The sequence below is a fragment of the Onthophagus taurus genome, chromosome 10, assembly GCF_036711975.1.
Source record: "Onthophagus taurus isolate NC chromosome 10, IU_Otau_3.0, whole genome shotgun sequence".
Taxonomy (NCBI): Eukaryota; Metazoa; Arthropoda; class Insecta; order Coleoptera; family Scarabaeidae; genus Onthophagus; species Onthophagus taurus.
In genome coordinates this window covers 12,366,735-12,389,391 of record NC_091975.1, presented here as the reverse complement: position 1 = coordinate 12,389,391, position 22,657 = coordinate 12,366,735, and the positions used below count along the sequence as shown (strand labels likewise).

The window sequence follows — 22,657 nt, the reverse complement described above, 5'->3', positions numbered from 1 at the left end:
CAGATGCGTCAATATTGAGAAAAATTTAAAAAATTGGTGAATTTCCTTGTTTTACTATTAGCTAATGATAACATTTGAAAATTGGAGCATGTTGTAAAAAAATGTTTAGAACAAAAGTTGTTGCAAATTTTGTTATTAACAATATTGCTCTCTTAAATTTTTGCTCTCAGATGCGTCAATATTGAGAAAAATACCAAAATTTAAAAATTTCATGAATTTCCTTATTTTACTATTAGCTCATGGCAATATTTGGGAATCAAAGCATGTTATCAAAAAACTTTTAGAACAAAAGTTGTACCAAATTTTGTTCTTAACAATATTGCTCTGTTATATTTTTACTCTCAGATGCGTCAATATTGAGAAAAATACGAAAATTTAAAAATTTCATGAATTTCCTTGTTTTATTATTAACTAATGGTAACAGTTGGAAATCGGGGCATGTTATCAAAAAATGTTTACAACAAAAGTTGGTGCTTATCTTATTCTTAACAATATTGCTCTCTTGTATATTTGCTCTCAGATTTGTCAATATTAAGAAAAATTCAAAAATTTAAAAATTTGATGAATTTGCTTGTTTTACTATTAGCTAATGGTAACATTTGGAAATCAGAGCATGTTATCAAAAAACTTTTATAACAACAGTTGTAGCAAATTTGATTGTTAACAATATTGCTCTCTTGCACTTTTGCTCTTAGATACGTCAATATCGAGATAGATACGAAAATATGAAAATTGAAAATAAATTGAAAATTGTTATAAATTTTTTGACAGCGCGTCCGCTCGAAGGTTAATTAATTTTATTATTTTTATTAATTAATAATACATTTTAGAATGTTTAAATCCCTTAATAGTTTCCTCAGCACATTTTTTGTACCCACAAAACTTTGCACTTCATTTTGTGTTATCATGGCTATTGCAAAATTTGTTCCGGTAAGGATTAAATTTATTTTGACACGTTTTTGAATTAATCTAATATCGTTTTAGAGTAAGGATTCGATTAGTTTCTTAATGGCCATTATTTGCTTAGTAGGAATGTTTTCACATCACTTTTTAGTACAGAAATTGAAACAGCGATATGAATAATTTCATTCTTTTTCCCCACTTTTATTAGTTTAATCAAATTATGAAATATACAACCTTTATTGGTACAAAGCGGATGTATCGACGCGCAAAAACAATAAAGTAATTAGCCAATGGCAACATTTAGGAATCGGAGCATGTTATCAAAAAATTTTTAGAACAAAATTTGTTGCAAATTTTCTTCTTAACAATATTGCTCTCTTGTATATTTGCTCTCAGATGCGTTAATATTGAGATAAATACGAAAATATGAAAATTTGACGAATTTTTTTATTTTACTAGTGTTAATGGTAACATTTCGGATTTGGAGCATGTTATCAAAAAACTTTTATAACAAAAGTTGTAGCAAATTTTGTTCTTAACAATATCTCTCCTGTATATTTGCTCTCAGATGCGTCAATATTGAGAAAAATACGAAAATTTAAAAATTTTATGAATTTCCTTCTTTTATTATTAGCTAATGGTAACATTTTTAAATCGGAGCATGTTATCAAAAAACTTTTAGAACAAAAGTTGTTGCAAATTTTGTTGTTAACAATATTGCTCTCTTGTATTTTTGCTCTCAGATTCGTCAATATTGAGAAAAATGCGAAAATTTAAAAATTTGATGTATTTTTTGTTCCACTATGAGTTAATGGTAACATTTTGGAATTGGAGTATGTTATCAAAAAAATTTTAGAACAAAAGTTGTTGCAAACTTTCTTCTTAACAATATTGCTCTCTTAAATTTTTGCTCTTAGATGCGTCAAAATTGAGAAAAATACGAAAATTTAAAAATTTGATGAATTTTCTTGTTTTACTATTAGCTAATAGTAACATTTGTTAATCGGAACATGTTATCAAAAAATTGTTACAACAAAAGTTGTTAATTTTGTTATTAACAATATTGCTCTCTTGTATATTTTCTCTTAGGTACGTCAATATCGAGAAAAATACGAAAATTTGATGAATCTCCGAATTTTACTATTAGCCAATGGTAACATTTGGGAATCGGAGCATGTTATCAAAAAACTTTTAGAACAAAAGTTGTAGCAAATTTTGTTCTTAACAATATTGCTCTCTTATATATTTGCTCTCAGATGCGTCAATATTGAGAAAAATACGAAAATTTGGAAAATTGCTGAATTTTAATGTGGTGCTTGTTAAAATGATTAAAAAATGTGTTATTTCGGTTAATTAAGATTAAAAAAGTGACTGGTTGAATAAAATTAGGCTATAATCGAAGAATGATTAATGTGAAGTAATTGAGGCATATCAATGTCCATTGATTTTAATTTAATTTTTATTTTTTTATATATAATGAAAGTGTGAAATAAGATTGTGATGGTTTGTTATATCGAAATAAACTAGCAACATCTCTGAAGAATCTAGAAAAAATAATAAATCTAGATTGCTGAGATCTGTTTTCAAAAAATGGGAAATTTTCAAAAAATCATATCTACTGTATTTTTATGAATAATGATATGATATGTATGTTAAATTGTAGCTTAAAGATTCTAGTTTATGATATCATACAAAAATTATAAGATCATATTACTGAAATTTCGAAATATCGAGAAAACTATAAAAATATGAAAATTTGATGAAATTTCTTGTTTTACGATTAGTTAATGGTAACATTTGGGAATCGAAGCATGTTATCAAAAAACTTTTAGAACGAAAGTTGTAGCAAATTTCGTTATTAACAATATTGCTCTCTTGTATATTTGCATTAAGATGCGTCAATATTGAGAAAAATACGAATATTTAAAAAATTGATGAATTTTTTGTTCCACTATTAGTTAATGGTAACATTTGAGAATCGGAGCATGTTATCAAAAAACTTTTAAAACAAAAGTTATAGCAAATTTTATTCTTAATAATATTGTTTTCTTATATTTTTGCTCTCAGATGCGTCAATATTGAGAAAAATATGAAAATTAAAAAATTTTATGAATTTTTAATTTTTCTATTAGCTAATGGTAACATTTGGAAATCAGAGCATGTTATCAAAAAATTTTTCAAACAAAAGTTGTTGCTTATCTTATTCTTAACAATATTGCTCTATTGTATTTTTGCTCTCAGATGCGTCAATATCGAAAATTTAAAAATTTCATTAATTTTTTGTTTTATTATTAGCTAATGGTAACATTTAAAAATCGCAGAATGTTATCAAAAAATTTTTAGAACAAAAGTTATTGCAAATTTTATTATTAACAATATTGCTCTCTTGTATATTTGCTCTCAAATCAGTCAATATTGAGAAAATTGCGAAAATTTAAAAATTTGATGAATTTTTTGTTCCACTATTAGCTAATGGTAACATTTGGGAATTGGAGCATGTTATCAAAAAACTTTTAGAACAAAACTTGTTGCTTATCTTGTTCTTAACAATATTGCTCTCTTGTATTTTTGCTCTTATATGCGTCAATATTAAGAAAAATACGAAAATTTAAAAAATTGATGAATTTTCTTGTTTTACTATAAGCTAATGGTAATATTTGGAAATCGCAGAATGTTATCAAAAAACTTTTAGAACAAAAGTTGTTGCAAATTTAGTTATTAACAATATTGCTCTGTTGTATTTTTACTCTTGGATGCGTCAATATTGAGAAAAATGCGAAAATTTAAAAATTTTATGAATTTTTTGTTCCACTATTAGTTGATGGTAACATTTGGAAATTGAAGTATGTTATCAAAAAATTTTCATAACAAAAGTTGTTGGAAATTTTGTTGTTAACAATATTGCTCTCTTATATTTTTGCTCTCAGATGCGTCAATATTGTGAAAAATACGAAAATTTAAAAATTTGATGAATTTTTAATTTTACTATTAGTTAATTGTAACATTTGGAAATCGGAGCATGTTATCAAAAATTTTTTAAAACAAAAGTTGTTGCAAATTTTGTTCTTAACAATATTGCTCTCTTGTATGTTCGCTCTCAGATGCGTCAATATTGAGAAAATACGAAAATTTAAAAAATTGATAAATTTTCTAGTTTTACTATTAGCTAATGGTAACATTTGGAAATCGGAGCATGTTATCAAAAAACTTTTAGAACAAAAATTGTTGCAAATTTTGTTCTTAACAATATTGCTTTCTTGTATTTTTGCTCTTAGATGCGTCAATATTGAGGAAAAACGAAAATTTAAAAATTTGATGAATTTTCTTGTTTTACTATCAGCTAATGGTAACATTTGGAAATCAGAGCATGTTATTAAAAAAATTTTAGAACAAAAGTTGTTGCAAATTTTGTTCTTAACAATATTGCTCTCTTGTATTTTTGCTCTTAGATGCGTCAATATTGAGAAAAATACGAAAATTTAAAAAATTGATGAATTTTCTTGTTTTACTATTAGCTAATGGTAACATTTGAAAATCGGAGCATGTTATCAAAAAACTTTTACAACAAAAGTTGTAGCAAATTTTATTCTTAACAATATTGCTCTCTTGCTCATTTACTCTAAGATGCGTCAATATTAAGAAAAATACAAAAATTTTAAAATTAAAAAGTATTCAAGAACCTAAAAGCGAAGACGACGGGAATCGAGTCCAATTAAAAGAGATTTGTTTCATAAAAGACGGCGAAGGGAAGAAAGTGATCGCGAAATACAACAAAACGGACTCGTCCCCTTTGATCGAAGACAACTTAATCGTCGCTTGGAACGGCGCGAATTCGCAAGCGCAGGATCCCGGGACGAGTCGAGGCCCGGGGATTTTTAGAGTTCATAACTTTACCAAGCCGAATCCGTTTTTGAAAGGCCCGAAAAGGAATAAACGAAACATGAGGATTATAAGCGAAGAGAGGAAGATGGATAAGGTGGCGAGGAAGCGGAAGAAATTAAAATCGAAAGTGTGATTTCTATTTTTTGTTGATTTTTTTTATATATTTATATCAAAAAATTTTTAGAACAAAAGTTGTTGCAAATATTGTTCTTAACAATATTGCTTTGTTGTATTTTTGCTCTCAGATTCGTCAATATTGTAAAAAATTAAAAAATCTGATGAATTTCCTTGTTTTTCTATTAGCTAATGATAATATTCAGAAATCGAAGTATATTACAAAAATACTTTTGGTACAAAAGTTATAGCAAATTTTATTGTTAACAATATTGCTCTCTTGTATATTTGCTCTCAGATGCGTCAATATTGAGAAAAATACGAAAATTTAAACATTTGATGAATTTCCTTCTTTTATTATTAACTAATGGTAACATTTGGAAATCGGAGCATGTTACCAAAAAATTTTTGGAACAAAAGTTGTTGAAAATTTTGTTATTAACAATATTACTCTTTTGTATTTTTGCTCTCAGATGCGTCAATATTGAGAAAAATACGAAAATTTAAAAATTTTATGAATTTTTTGTTTTACTATTAGCTTATGGTAATATTTGGGGATCAAAGCATGTTATCAAAAAACTTTTAGAACAAAAGTTTTTTAAATTTTGTTCTTAACAATATTGCTCTCTTATATTTTTGTTTTCAGATGCGTCAATATTGAGAAAAATGTGAAAATTAAGAAATTGATGAATTTTTTATTCCACTATTAGTTAATGGTAACATTTGGAAATCGGAGCATGTTATCAAAAAACTTTTAGAACAAAAGTTGTTGCAAATTTTCTTCTTAACAATATATACTATAGGCAATGCTCGTCACAAACAATAACAAAAATTCAATTTCAAAAAATCATATCTCAAGAACGAATTGAGATATCATTAAATAAGAAACATTTTAAAGCAAATTTAATAAGGATTGAATGTGCCATAAATAAATTCTTATTTTCCATAAACATTGGTGTTATGATTTTTTAAATTTAACTCTGTATAATCACCTAGCTTTATAACAAATCAAAAAAGAACTTGAAAAATGGGACTTGGCATACTTAAAGGACTTAAGGGTTGATTTATATATCAAAGTAAATCTAAAATTGTTTGGAATAGAGATGAACACGTTTAATTTCGTTATCGAAAAGTGAAAAATTTAAATGTTTTTCGACAAATTTGGTGTAATTGTACTTGGGATGATTTTTACATCAAATTAATCTTAAGACAATACACTATGGTTATGAATTACGTTATCTTGATTCATTATCATCAATTTTTATGGGAAACGTTTTTCTCTATCACCTTTAATTTTTTACTTATAACAGAATTTAACATAGATGATAATCAATTTTGAGAATTCCTGGCTTGAACCTAAAAACTGGTAAAAAAAATAATAAATGTACACGTTGTTTCAAAAGTTATTATGTAATATGCTCCGTTTTCCAAATGTTACCATTATGTAATAAATGCAATAAATTCATCCAATTTTCATATTTTCGTATTTTTCTCGATATTGACGCATCTGAGAGCAAAAATGAAAGAGAGCAATATTGTTAAGAATAAAATTTGCTATAACTATTGTTTGAAAAGTTTTTATGTAATATGCTCCGTTTCCTAAATGTTACCATTACGTAATAAATGCAATAAATTCATCCAATTTTCATATTTTCGTATTTTTCTCGATATTGACACATTTGACAGCAAAAATGAAAGAGAGCAATATTGTTAAGAATAAAATTTGCTATAACTACTGTTTGAAAAGTTTTTTTGTAATATGCTCCGTTTCCCAAATTATACCATTATGCTATAAATGAAATAAATTCATCCAATTTTCATATTTTCGTATTTTTCTCGATATTGACACATTTGAGAACAAAAATGAAAGAGAGCAATATTGTTAAGAATAAAATTTGCTATAACTATTGTTTGAAAAGTTCTTTTGTAATATGCTCCGTTTCCCAAATATTACCATTACGTAATAAATGCAATAAATTCATCCAATTTTCATATTTTCGTATTTTTCTCGATATTGACGCATTTGAGAGCAAAAATGAAAGAGAGCAATATTGTTAAGAATAAAATTTGCTATAACTATTGTTTGAAAAGTTTTTATGTAATATGCTCCGTTTCTTAAATGTTACCATTACGCAATAAATACAATATTCATCCAATTTTCATATTTTCGTATTTTTCTCGATATTGACGCATCTGAGAGCAAAAATGAAAGAGAGCAACATTGTTAAGAATAAAATTTGCTATAACTATTGTTTGAGAAGTTCTTTTGTAATATGCTCCGTTTCCCAAATATTACCATTACGTAATAAATGCAATAAATTCATCCAATTTTCATATTTTCGTATTTTTCTCGATATTGACGCATCTGAGAGCAAAAATGAAAGAAAGCAATATTGTTAAGAATAAAATTTGCTATAACTACTGTTTGAAAAGTTTTTTTGTAATATGCTCCGTTTCCCAAATTATACCATTATGCAATAAATGCAATAAATTCATCCAATTTTCATATTTTCGTATTTTTCTCGATATTGACACATTTGAGAACAAAAATGAAAGAGAGCAATATTGTTAAGAATAAAATTTGCTATAACTATTGTTTGAAAAGTTCTTTTGTAATATGCTCCGTTTCCCAAATATTACCATTACGTAATAAATGCAATAAATTCATCCAATTTTCATATTTTCGTATTTTTCTCGATATTGACGCATTTGAGAGCAAAAATGAAAGAGAGCAACATTGTTAAGAATAAAATTTGCTATAACTATTGTTTGAAAAGTTTTTATGTAATATGCTCCGTTTCCCAAATATTACCATTACGTAATAAATGCAATAAATTCATCCAATTTTCATATTTTCGTATTTTTCTCGATATTGACGCATTTGAGAGCAAAAATGAAACAGAGCAATATTGTTAAGAATAAAATTTGCTATAACTATTGTTTGAAAAGTTTTTATGTAATATGCTCCGTTTCCTAAATGTTACAATTACGCAATAAATGCAATAAATTCATCCAATTTTCATATTTTCGTATTTTTCTCGATATTGACGCATTTGAGAGCAAAAATGATAGAGAGCAATATTGTTAAGAATAAAATTTGCTATAATTATTGTTTGAAAAGTTTTTTTGTAATATACTCCGTTTCCCAAATTATACCATTATGCAATAAATGCAATAAATTCATCCAATTTTCATATTTTCGTATTTTTCTCGATATTGACGCATCTGAGAGCAAAAATGAAAGAGAGCAACATTGTTAAGAATAAAATTTGCTATAACTATTGTTTGAAAAGTTCTTTTGTAATATGCTCCGTTTCCCAAATATTACCATTACGTAATAAATGCAATAAATTCATCCAATTTTCATATTTTCGTATTTTTCTCGATATTGACGCATTTGAGAGCAAAAACGATAGAGAGCAATATTGTTAAGAATAAAATTTGCTATAACTATTGTTTGAAAAGTTTTTATGTAATATGCTCCGTTTCCTAAATGTTACCATTACGCAATAAATGCAATAAATTCATCCAATTTTCATATTTTCGTATTTTTCTCGATATTGACGCATTTGAGAGCAAAAACGACAGAGAGCAATATTGTTAAGAATAAAATTTGCTATAACTATTGTTTGAAAAGTTTTTATGTAATATGCTCCGTTTCCTAAATGTTACCATTACGCAATAAATGCAATAAATTCATCCAATTTTCATATTTTCGTATTTTTCTCGATATTGACGCATCTGAGAGCAAAAATGAAAGAGAGCAACATTGTTAAGAATAAAATTTGCTATAATTATTGTTTGAAAAGTTTTTTTGTAATATACTCCGTTTCCCAAATTATACCATTATGCAATAAATTCATTCAATTTTCATATTTTCGTATTTTTCTCGATATTGACACATTTGAGAGCAAAAATGAAAGAGAGCAATATTGTTAAGAATAAAATTTGCTATAACTATTGTTTGAAAAGTTCTTTTGTAATATGCTCCGTTTCCCAAATATTACCATTACGTAATAAATGCAATAAATTCATCCAATTTTCATATTTTCGTATTTTTCTCGATATTGACGCATTTGAGAGCAAAAATGAAAGAGAGCAATATTGTTAAGAATAAAATTTGCTATAACTATTGTTTGAAAAGTTTTTATGTAATATGCTCCGTTTCCTAAATGTTACCATTACGCAATAAATGCAATAAATTCATCCAATTTTCATATTTTCGTATTTTTCTCGATATTGACGCATCTGAGAGCAAAAATGAAAGAGAGCAACATTGTTAAGAATAAAATTTGCTATAATTATTGTTTGAAAAGTTTTTTTGTAATATACTCCGTTTCCCAAATTATACCATTATGCAATAAATTCATTCAATTTTCATATTTTCGTATTTTTCTCGATATTGACACATTTGAGAGCAAAAATGAAAGAGAGCAATATTGTTAAGAATAAAATTTGCTATAACTATTGTTTGAAAAGTTCTTTTGTAATATGCTCCGTTTCCCAAATATTACCATTACGTAATAAATGCAATAAATTCATCCAATTTTCATATTTTCGTATTTTTCTCGATATTGACGCATTTGAGAGCAAAAATGAAAGAGAGCAATATTGTTAAGAATAAAATTTGCTATAACTATTGTTTGAAAAGTTTTTATGTAATATGCTCCGTTTCCTAAATGTTACCATTACGCAATAAATGCAATAAATTCATCCAATTTTCATATTTTCGTATTTTTCTCGATATTGACGCATCTGAGAGCAAAAATGAAAGAGAGCAACATTGTTAAGAATAAAATTTGCTATAATTATTGTTTGAAAAGTTTTTTTGTAATATACTCCGTTTCCCAAATTATACCATTATGCAATAAATGCAATAAATTCATCCAATTTTCATATTTTCGTATTTTTCTCGATATTGACGCATCTGAGAGCAAATATACAAGAAAGCAATATTGTTAAGAACAAAATTTGCTATAACTTTTGTTTCAAAAGTTTTTTTGTAATATGCTCCGTTTCCCAAATGTTACCATTATGCTTATCAAGATGATCATCAATTTTAATAAAACCATAAAATATTATTTATATTTACAAACATCTTTATTCTCTTTCAAGTTCAAAGTATACATTTTCAAAAGATAAAAAAAAATAATAAATCTAATCTATCTAAAATACAAGACGTGAATTAAACACAAAATGCTGCCCAAAATCACCAAATTCGATCTCATTTTCTCCCCAGAATTACAACCATCTCTCGTACATGTATAAATACAAGTTCGATACTGCAATTTATCACCAGGTTGTTGCACAAAGTTGCAATAATTACCCAAATCGAGCGACGAACAAAACCGTTTCGTCCCAATTCCTCCTAAAATTAGAAATAAATTAAGTCATTTCTAAGATAAAATTTTAAAATATTAAATAAGATAATTAACGTGTTAGTTCTTGTTAATTTACCCTCTAAACTAATTGATTTAACACAATATTGCGCTTCAAAAACGTGATCGCAACTCGTTGGGGTCAACTCCAAGTTGTTCATGTGAATCATTCCATCAGAACATTCGAGGGATTTTGAAGAAGAACATTGATAACAATTAATTGCGAGTGCTGGTGTTAATTTTAATCCAAGCAGCGTTAAGAAAAGATTAAAAGAATAAGACGAGGTTAATTAAGTTGGTTAAAAAAGAGTTAAGTTAGAATTAAAATTAGTTGTTGTAATTTTTGAGGTTTTTCTGGTTTCGTTTGGAAAGATACCTTCGAACCTCCCTGTGTGTTTAACACAGTACCGAGCTCCGTGGACTCCATCGCAAGATTCGGCTAAAATATCGGCGTCTTTGAGGTATTCGTTGCATTGGAATGGGCTGGTTGTGTTGGTGCTGGCGCATTGATAACAATTTATTGCTAAAGCTGTTAAAAAATGTGATAAAAAGAAATAAAAAATCATATCATCTGCATTTTTGGGAATTATGATATGATTTGTATGTTAAATTGAAGCTTAAAAATTGTAGTTTATGATATGATATAAAAATTATGAGATGATATTATTAAAATTTTGAAAAAAAAATTATTAAAGAGGAAACTGTCAAATTTATGAATAAAAAATTATAAGAAATTTTCAAAAAATCATATCATCTGGATTTTTAAGAATTATGATATGATTTGTATGTTAAATTGAAGCTTAAAGATTGTAGTTTATGATATGATATAAAAATTATGAAATGATATTATTAAAATTTTGAAAAAAAAATTATTAAAGAGGAAACTGTCAAATTTATGAATCAAAAATTATACGAAATTTTCAAAAAATCATATCATTTGCATTTTTTAGAATTATGATATGATTTGTATGTTAAATTGTAGCTTAAAGATTGTAGTTTATGATATGATATAAAAATTATGAGATGATATTATTAAAATTTTGAGGAATAAATAGTTGAAGAAGAAATTGTCAAAAAGATTACCAAATTTTCAAAAAATCATATCATCTGCATTTTTTAGAATTATGATATGATTTGTATGTTAAATTGAAGCTTAAAGATTGTAGTTTATGATATGATATAAAGATTATGAGATATTATTAAAATTTTGAAAAAAAAATTATTAAAGAGGAAACTGTCAAATTTATGAATCAAAAATTATACGAAATTTTCAAAAAATCATATCATCTGCATTTTTAAGAATTATGATATGATTTGTATGTTAAATTGAAGCTTAAGGATTGTAGTTTATGATATGATATAAAAATTATTAGATGATATTATTAAAATTTTGAAAAAAAAATTATTAAAGAGGAAACTGTCAAATTTATGAATCAAAAATTATAAGAAATTTTCAAAAAATCATATCATCTGGATTTTTAAGAATTATGATATGATTTGTATGTTAAATTGAAGCTTAAAGATTGTAGTTTATGATATGATATAAAAATTATGAAATGATATTATTAAAATTTTGAAAAAAAAATTATTAAAGAGGAAACTGTCAAATTTATGAATCAAAAATTATACGAAATTTTCAAAAAATCATATCATCTGCATTTTTTAGAATTATGATATGATTTGTATGTTAAATTGTAGCTTAAAGATTGTAGTTTATGATATGATATAAAAATTATGAGATGATATTATTAAAATTTTGAGGAATAAATAGTTGAAGAAGAAATTGTCAAAAAGATTACCAAATTTTCAAAAAATCATATCATCTGCATTTTTTAGAATTATGATATGATTTGTATGTTAAATTGAAGCTTAAAGATTGTAGTTTATGATATGATATAAAGATTATGAGATATTATTAAAATTTTGAAAAAAAAATTATTAAAGAGGAAACTGTCAAATTTATGAATCAAAAATTATACGAAATTTTCAAAAAATCATATCATCTGCATTTTTAAGAATTATGATATGATTTGTATGTTAAATTGAAGCTTAAGGATTGTAGTTTATGATATGATATAAAAATTATTAGATGATATTATTAAAATTTTGAAAAAAAAATTATTAAAGAGGAAACTGTCAAATTTATGAATCAAAAATTATACGAAATTTTCAAAAAATCATATCATCTGCATTTTTAAGAATTATGATATGATTTGTATGTTAAATTGAAGCTTAAAGATTGTAGTTTATGATATGATATAAAGATTATGAGATATTATTAAAATTTTGAAAAAAAAATTATTAAAGAGGAAACTGTCAAATTTATGAATCAAAAATTATACGAAATTTTCAAAAAATCATATCATCTGCATTTTTAAGAATTATGATATGATTTGTATGTTAAATTGAAGCTTAAAGATTGTAGTTTATGATATGATATAAAAATTATTAGATGATATTATTAAAATTTTGAAAAAAAAATTATTAAAGAGGAAACTGTCAAATTTATGAATCAAAAATTATAAGAAATTTTCAAAAAATCATATCATCTGCATTTTTAAGAATTATGATATGATTTGTATGTCAAATTGAAGCTTAAAGATTGTAGTTTATGATATGATATAAAAGTTATAAGATGATATTATTAAAATTTTGAAAAAAAAATTATTAAAGAGGAAACTGTCAAATTTATGAATCAAAAACTACACGAAATTTTCAAAAAATCATATCATCTGCATTTCTTAGAATTATGATATGATTTGTATGTTAAATTGAAGCTTAAAGATTGTAGTTTATGATATGATATAAAAATTATGAGATGATATTATTAAAATTTTGAAAAAAAAATTATTAAAGAGGAAACTGTCAAATTTATGAATCAAAAATTATACGAAATTTTCAAAAAATCATATCATCTGCATTTTTAAGAATTATGATATGATTTGTATGTTAAATTGAAACTTAAAGATTGCAGTTTATGATATGATATAAAAGTTATAAGATGATATTATTAAAATTTTGATAAAAAAATTATTAAAGAGGAAACTGTCAAATTTATGAATCAAAAATTATACGAAATTTTCAAAAAATCATATCATCTGCATTTTTAAGAATTATGATATGATTTGTATGTTAAATTGAAACTTAAAGATTGTAGTTTATGATATGATATAAAAGTTATAAGATGATATTATTAAAATTTTGAAAAAAAAATTATTAAAGAGGAAACTGTCAAATTTATGAATCAAAAATTATACGAAATTTTCAAAAAATCATATCATCTGCATTTTTAAGAATTATGATATGATTTGTATGTCAAATTAAAGCTTAAAGAATGTAGTTTATGATATGATATAAAAGTTGTAAGATGATATTTTTAAAATTTTGAAAAAAAAATTATTAAAGAGGAAACTGTCAAATTTATGAATCAAAAATTATACGAAATTTTCAAAAAATCATATCATCTGCATTTTTAAGAATTATGATATGATTTCTATGTTAAATTGAAGCTTAATGATTGTAGTTTATAATATGATATAAAAACTATGAGGTAATATTATTAAAATTTTGAAAAAAAAATTATTAAAGAGGAAACTGTCAAATTTATGAATCAAAAATTATACGAAATTTTCAAAAAATCATATCATCTGCATTTTTAAGAATTATGCTATGATTTGTATGTTAAATTGAAGCTTAAAGATTGTAGTTTATGATATGATATAAAAGTTATAAGATGATATTATTAAAATTTTGAAAAAAAAATTATTAAAGAGGAAACTGTCAAATTTATGAATCAAAAACTACACGAAATTTTCAAAAAATCATATCATCTGCATTTCTTAGAATTATGATATGATTTGTATGTTAAATTGAAGCTTAAAGATTGTAGTTTATGATATGATATAAAAATTATGAGATGATATTATTAAAATTTTGAAAAAAAAATTATTAAAGAGGAAACTGTCAAATTTATGAATCAAAAATTATACGAAATTTTCAAAAAATCATATCATCTGCATTTTTAAGAATTATGATATGATTTGTATGTTAAATTGAAACTTAAAGATTGCAGTTTATGATATGATATAAAAGTTATAAGATGATATTATTAAAATTTTGATAAAAAAATTATTAAAGAGGAAACTGTCAAATTTATGAATCAAAAATTATACGAAATTTTCAAAAAATCATATCATCTGCATTTTTAAGAATTATGATATGATTTGTATGTTAAATTGAAACTTAAAGATTGTAGTTTATGATATGATATAAAAGTTATAAGATGATATTATTAAAATTTTGAAAAAAAAATTATTAAAGAGGAAACTGTCAAATTTATGAATCAAAAATTATACGAAATTTTCAAAAAATCATATCATCTGCATTTTTAAGAATTATGATATGATTTGTATGTCAAATTAAAGCTTAAAGAATGTAGTTTATGATATGATATAAAAGTTGTAAGATGATATTTTTAAAATTTTGAAAAAAAAATTATTAAAGAGGAAACTGTCAAATTTATGAATCAAAAATTATACGAAATTTTCAAAAAATCATATCATCTGCATTTTTAAGAATTATGATATGATTTCTATGTTAAATTGAAGCTTAATGATTGTAGTTTATAATATGATATAAAAACTATGAGGTAATATTATTAAAATTTTGAAAAAAAAATTATTAAAGAGGAAACTGTCAAATTTATGAATCAAAAATTATACGAAATTTTCAAAAAATCATATCATCTGCATTTTTAAGAATTATGCTATGATTTGTATGTTAAATTGAAGCTTAAAGATTGTAGTTTATGATATGATATAAAAACTATGAGGTAATATTATTAAAATTTTGAAAAAAAAATTATTAAAGAGGAAACTGTCAAATTTATGAATCAAAAATTATACGAAATTTTCAAAAAATCATATCATCTGCATTTTTTAGAATTATGATATGATTTGTATGTTAAACTAAAGCTTAAAGATTGTAGTTTATGATATGATATAAAAACTATGAGGTAATATTATTAAAATTTTGAAAAAAAAATTATTAAAGAGGAAACTGTCAAATTTATAAATAAAAGAGAAATTTTCAAAAAATCATATTTTCTATATTTTTAAGTATAATGATATGAAATATATGTTAAATTAAAGCTTGAAGATTCTAGTTTATGATATGATATGAAAATTGTAATATGATATAATTGAAATTTTCAGGAAAAAATTATTGAAGAGGAAATTGTCATATTTATAAATCTAAAAAAATACGAAATTTTCAAAAAACCATATCATTAGCATTTTTAAGAATTATGATATGATTTTTATGTTAAATTGAAGCTTAAAGATTGTGGTTTATGATATGATATAAAAACTATGAGCTGATATTAATGAAATTTCCAGGAATAAATTGTTGAAGAAGAAATTGTCAAAAAAATTACGAAATTTTCAAAAAACCATGCCGCATTTAATTTTTTTTGTAATGATACGTAATATATCTCAAATTAAAGCTAAAAGAGTATATTTTAAGATAGAATTAAAAAAATATAGGGTTTGATGATATATTTTTGGAGGAAAAGACAACCGAAGAAATTACTTCAAAATTGGGCTATCTTAAAATTTAACAAAAATATAAAAAATTGCCTTAAATTCAATTTTATGAATAAAGATACGAAATATATCTCAAATTGAAGCTGAAAGAGTCTAGTTTAAGATGTAATCAGAATAATATGGGATTTGATGATATAGTTTTGGAGAAAAAAAATTTTTAATAAAAAATGCCAAAATTGGGATTTAGCAATGACATAAGAATTTCAAAAAAACCTTCCCCCTTTAATTTTTTTTGTAATGATACGTAATATATCTCAAATTAAAGCTAAAAGAGTGTATTTTAAGATAGGATTAAAAAAATATTGGGTTTGATGATATATTTTTGGAGAAAAAGATTCCCGAAGAAATTATTATTATTATTGTCATATTTATAAATCTAAAAGAATACGAAATTTTCAAAAAACCATATCATTCGCATTTTTAAGAATTATGATATGATTCGTATGTTAAATTGAAGCTTAAAGATTGTAGTTTATGATATGATATAAAAACTAAGATAATATAATTAAAATTTTTAAGAAAAAATTATTAAAGAAGAAATTGTTAATTTTATGAATAAAAGAGAAATTTAAAAAAAATCATATCTACCGTATTATTATGAATAATGATGTGATATGTATGTCAAATTGAAGCTTAAAGATTCTAGTTTATGATATGATATAGAAACTGTAAGATGATATTATTAAACTTTTTAAGAAAAAATTATTAAAGAAGAAATTGTCAATTTTATGAATAAAAGAGAAATTTTCAAAAAATTATATCTATTATATTTTTATGGATAATGATATGATATGTATGTTAAATTGAAGCTTAAAGATTCTAGTTTATGATGGGATATATAAACTGTAAGACGATATTATTGAAATTTTTAAGAAAAAATTATTAAAGAGGAAACTGTCAAATTTATGAATCAAAAATTATACGAAATTTTCAAAAAATCATATCATCTGCATTTTTAAGAATCATGGTATGATTAGTATGTTAAATTGTAGTATGTTAATAAAAGCTAAAAGATTGTAGTTTATGATATGATATAAAAGTTATAAGATGATATTATTAAAATTTTGAAAAAAAAATTATTAAAGAGGAGACTGTCAAATTTATGAATCAAAAATTATACGAAATTTTCAAAAAATCATATCATCTGCATTTTTAAGAATTATGATATGATTAGTATGTTAAATTAAAGCTTAAAGATTGTAGTTTATGATATGATATAAAAGTTATAAGATGATATTATTAAAATTGTGAAAAAAAAAATTATTAAAGAGGAAACTGTCAAATTTATGAATCAAAAATTATACGAAATTTTCAAAAAATCATATCATCTGCATTTTTAAGAATTATGATATGATTAGTATGTTAAATTAAAGCTTAAAGATTGTAGTTTATGATATGATATAAAAATTATAAAATATTATTAAAATTTTGAAAAAAAAATTATTAAAGAGGAAACTGTCAAATTTATGAATCAAAAATTATACGAAATTTTCAAAAAATCATATCATCTGCATTTTTAAGAATCATGGTATGATTAGTATGTTAAATTGAAGCTAAAAGATTGTAGTTTATGATATGATATAAAAGTTATAAGATGATATTATTAAAATTTTGAAAAAAAAATTATTAAAGAGGAGACTGTCAAATTTATGAATCAAAAATTATACGAAATTTTCAAAAAATCATATCATCTGCATTTTTAAGAATTATGATATGATTAGTATGTTAAATTAAAGCTTAAAGATTGTAGTTTATGATATGATATAAAAATTATAAAATATTATTAAAATTTTGAAAAAAAAATTATTAAAGAGGAAACTGTCAAATTTATGAATCAAAAATTATACGAAATTTTCAAAAAATCATATCATCTGCATTTTTAAGAATCATGGTATGATTAGTATGTTAAATTGAAGCTAAAAGATTGTAGTTTATGATATGATATAAAAGTTATAAGATGATATTATTAAAATTTTGAAAAAAAAATTATTAAAGAGGAGACTGTCAAATTTATGAATCAAAAATTATACGAAATTTTCAAAAAATCATATCATCTGCATTTTTAAGAATTATGATATGATTAGTATGTTAAATTAAAGCTTAAAGATTGTAGTTTATGATATGATATAAAAGTTATAAGATGATATTATTAAAATTTTGAAAAAAAAATTATTAAACAGGAAACTGTCAAATTTATGAATCAAAAATTATACGAAATGTTCAAAAAATCATATCATCTGCATTTTTAAGAATTATGATATGATTTGTATGTTAAATTGAAGCTTAAAGATTGTAGTTTATGATATGATATAAAAGTTATAAGATGATATTATTAAAATTTTGAAAAAAAAATTATTAAAGAGGAAACTGTCAAATTTATGAATCAAAAATTATACGAAATGTTCAAAAAATCATATCATCTGCATTTTTAAGAATTATGATATGATTTGTATGTTAAATTGAAGCTTAAAGATTGTAGTTTATGATATGATATAAAAATATGAGATGATATTTTAAAATTTTGAAAAAAAAATTATTAAAGAGGAAACTGTCAAATTTATGAATCAAAAATTATACGAAATTTTCAAAAAATCATATCATCTGCATTTTTAAGAATCATGGTATGATTAGTATGTTAAATTGAAGCTAAAAGATTGTAGTTTATGATATGATATAAAAGTTATAAGATGATATTATTAAAATTTTGAAAAAAAAATTATTAAAGAGGAGACTGTCAAATTTATGAATCAAAAATTATACGAAATTTTCAAAAAATCATATCATCTGCATTTTTAAGAATTATGATATGACTTGTATGTCAAATTGAAGCTTAAAGATTGTAGTTTATGATATGATATAAAAGTTATAAGATGATCTTAAAATTTTTAAAAAAAAATTATTAAAGAGGAAACTGTCAAATTTATGAATCAAAAATTATACGAAATTTTCAAAAAATTATATCATCTGCATTTTTTAGAATTATGATATGATTTGTATGTTAAATTGAAGCTTAAACATTCTAGTTTATGATATGATATAAAAGTTATAAGATGATATTGTTAAAATTTTGAAAAAAAAAATTATTAAAGAGGAGACTGTCAAATTTATGAATCAAAAATTATACGAAATTTTCAAAAAATCATATCATCTGCATTTTTTAGAATTATGATATGATTAGTATGTTAAATTGAAGCTTAAAAATTGTAGTTTATGATATGATATAAAAGTTATAAGATGATATTATTAAAATTTTGAAAAAAAAATTATTAGAGGAAACTGTCAAATTTATGAATCAAAAATTATACGAAATTTTCAAAAAATTATATCATCTGCATTTTTTAGAATTATGATATGATTTATATGTTAAATTGAAGCTTAAACATTCTAGTTTATGATATGATATAAAAGTTATAAGATGATATTATTAAAATTTTGAAAAAAAAATTATTAAAGAAGAAACTGTCAAATTTATGAATCAAGAATTATACGAAATATTCAAAAAATCATAGCATCTGCATTTTTAAGAATTATGATATGATTTGTATGTTAAATTGAAGCTTAATGATTGCAGTTTATGATATGATATAAAAACTATGCGGTAATATTAATAAAATTATGAAAAAAAAATTATTAAAGGAGAAACTGTCAATTTAATCGATTGTATTTTTTACCTAAAGTTATTAAAAAATATAATAGAAGCAAATTACAAATAAAAATCTAACCTCAATTTTAACTTGTCAAAGAAAAAACAAAAGATTAAAAAAAAACATGCGAATAATTCAGCGCATGCGCACTCAAAAGTAAACAATCAAGTTTAGAGCCGTTTGAAACTTGGAATTTAATTGCGGTAAGTAATGAATAATTCATTTAAATCCTAAATTCACCTCCTCCTTCGTATTTATTTAGTTAAATTTAAACTTTAAAGTTAACCTTAAACAACGAGAGATGATTAAGTTTCGTTCGATTTTTTCTAAAATTGCTGACTAAAAGTAAAATCCACTTGACATTGAACTAAAATTATCGTGCATAAAACGAATTGATTAATAAAGTAACCTAAAAAAAGGTTACTTTCACAAATTATATTATTCATTTGTTAAAATTAACTGTCAAAAATGTCATAAATGTCAAAATGTTCGATACAAACAAACAAAAACTCTTTTTACTTACAATTTTCGATTAAAAATCCCACTAAAATTGTTGAAATTATAACTCGGTGTTGTTCAAAAAACATTGTTAAAACTTTGTTGATTAAAAATGAGGTGAATCAGCTTTAAATACCACGCCTAAAAGAATATCGCCTTAAGATGTTAAGTAGGCTGTGAGTTGTATGGTAGGCAACTGACTAAACGGATTTTGTTTGGTTGCGAGGCGCAGACGTCGTTTGAACGGTTGCTATGGAGATTTTATTTAAATTTTGCGTAAAAAGATATGTAACTGTTACATTACTTTTTAGATTTAGATTCAATTTGAATTCAATTTAAAAATGTGCGATTTCGTCAAAATACTGCAAATTGGTAAAGAAATCTGTATAATCGGTAAAACAAAGCTTCGCCACCCGCCTCATAGATGGCGCTGATTATTAAAAATTTATTTTTTTTTAATGGAGTTTATTAAAGTTAATAAGTTTCTTAAATTATATCGATGTTAAAAAACAATATTAATTCAAAATAAAGAGCGAAACACAGTGTTGCTCAGATAACCTAATAAAAGCTCGTTTCTTGATTGAAATAAGGCAACATGCATAATGGTAATATTTGGGAAACGGAGCATATTACAAAAAAAAATTTAAAACAATAGTTATAGCAAATTTTATTCTTAACAATATTGCTCTCTTTTATTTTTGCTCTCAGATGCTTCAAGATCGAGAAAAATATGAAAATATGAAAATTGGATGAATTTGTTGCATTTATTGCATAGTGGTAATATTTGGGAAACGGAGCATATTGCAAAAAAACTTTTGAAACAAAAGTTATAGCAAATTTTATTATTAACAATATTGCTCTCTTCCATTTTTACTCTGAGATGCGTCAATATTGAGAAAAATATGAAAATTGGATGAATTTATTGCATTTATTGCATAGTGGTAATATTTGGGAAACGGAGTATATTACAAAAAAACTTTTGAAACAAAAGTTATAGCAAAATTTATTCTTAACAATATTGCTCTCTTTCATTTTTGCTCTCAGATGCGTCAATATCGAAAAAAATATTAAAATTTGAAAATTGGATGAATTTATTGTATAATGGTATAACTTGGGAAACGGAGCGTATTCCAAAAAAATTTTTTAAACAATAGTTATAGCAAATTTGATTCTTAACAATATTGCTCTCTTTCATTTTTGCTCTCAGATGCGTCAATATCGAAAAAGATATGAAAGTATGAAAATTGGATGAATTTATTGCATAATGGTAACATTTGGGAAATGGAGCATATTACAAAAAAAGTTTCGAAGCAAAAGTTATAGCAAATTTGATTCTTAACAATATTGCTCTCTTTCATTTTTGCTCTTTGATGCGTCAATATCGAGAAATATATTAAAATTTTAAAATTGGATGAATTTATTGCATAATGGTATAATTTGGGAAACGGAGCGTATTACAAAAAAACTTTTTAAACAATAGTTATAGCAAATTTGATTCTTAACAATATTGCTCTCTTTCATTTTTGCTCTCAGATGTGTCAATATCGAAAAAAATGCTAAAATATGAAAATTGGATGAATTTATTGCTTTTATTGCGTAATGGTAGTATTTTGGAAATGGAGTATATTACAAAAAGACTTTTAGAACAAAGATGTAGCAAATTTTATTCTTAACAATATTGCTCTCTTTCATTTATGCTCTCAGATGCGTCAATATTGAGAAAAATACGAAAATTTAAAAAATGGATGAATTTTATTGTTTTGTTATTAGCTAATGGTAACACTTGAAAATCGGAACATGTTATCAAAAAATTTGTAGAACAAAAGTTGTTGCAAATTTTATTCTTAACAATATTGCTCTCTTGCACTTTTACTCTCAGATGCGTCAATATTGAGAAAAATACGAAAATTTAAAAATTTCGTGAATTTCCTTGTTTTACTATTAGCTAATGGTAACATTCGGGAAGTGAAGCATGTTATCAAAAAACTTTTAGAACAAAAGTTGCTGCAAATTTTGTTGTTAACAATATTGCTCTCTCGTATATTTTCTCTCAGATGCGTCAATATTGAGAAAAATATGAAAATTTAAAAATTTCGTGAATTTCCTTGTTTTACTATTAGCTAATGGTAACATTCGGGAATTGAAGCATGTTATCAAAAAACTTTTAGAACAAAAGTTGCTGCAAATTTTGTTCTTAACAATATTGCTCTCTCATATATTTTCTCTCAGATGCGTCAATATTGAGAAAAATACGAAAATTTAAAAATTTCGTGAATTTCCTTGTTTTACTATTAGCTAATGGTAACATTCGGGAATTGAAGCATGTTATCAAAAAACTTTTAGAACAAAAGTTGCTGCAAATTTTGTTCTTAACAATATTGCTCTCTCATATATTTTCTCTCAGATGCGTCAATGTCGAGAAAAATATAAAAATATCAAAATTGGATGAATTTATTGCATTTATTGCATAATGGTAAAATTTTGGAAACGAAGCATATTGCAAAAAAACTTTTGAAATATAAGTTATAGCAAATTTTATTCTTAACAATATTGCTCTCTTTCATTTTTGCTCTCAGATGCGTCAATGTCAAGATTTAGCTCTTCAAGCTAAAGTGAAAATTTATTAATCGCGCAG

At 23.7% G+C, this 22,657-nt stretch overlaps 1 protein-coding gene across 1 annotated transcript; it reads right to left on the bottom strand.

Annotated features, from left to right (window-relative positions):
* Window positions 1–9,975: 9,975 nt before the first annotated feature.
* On the bottom strand, window positions 9,976–20,222 carry LOC111417317 (glycosylphosphatidylinositol anchored membrane protein boudin). The gene is made up of 4 exons (XM_071199303.1): window positions 20,048–20,222; window positions 10,654–10,806; window positions 10,357–10,506; window positions 9,976–10,267 (listed from the first exon to the last, which is right to left on the bottom strand). Exons 1-4 carry the CDS (start codon window positions 20,109–20,111, stop codon window positions 10,062–10,064), a joined length of 573 nt encoding a protein of 190 aa, XP_071055404.1. The 5' UTR covers window positions 20,112–20,222; the 3' UTR covers window positions 9,976–10,061.
* Between the last annotated feature and the right edge of the window lie 2,435 nt (window positions 20,223–22,657).

Coding starts and splice junctions, on each gene's coding strand:
- LOC111417317 (XM_071199303.1), bottom strand. CDS start 20,111: ATGTTTTTTGAACAACACCGAGTTATAATTTCAACAATTTTAGTGGGA. Junction 10,807..20,047: donor GGGATTTTTAATCGAAAATT/GTAAGTAAAAAG, acceptor ATTTTTTAACAG/CTTTAGCAATAAATTGTTAT. Junction 10,507..10,653: donor ACACACAGGGAGGTTCGAAG/GTATCTTTCCAA, acceptor AATTAACACCAG/CACTCGCAATTAATTGTTAT.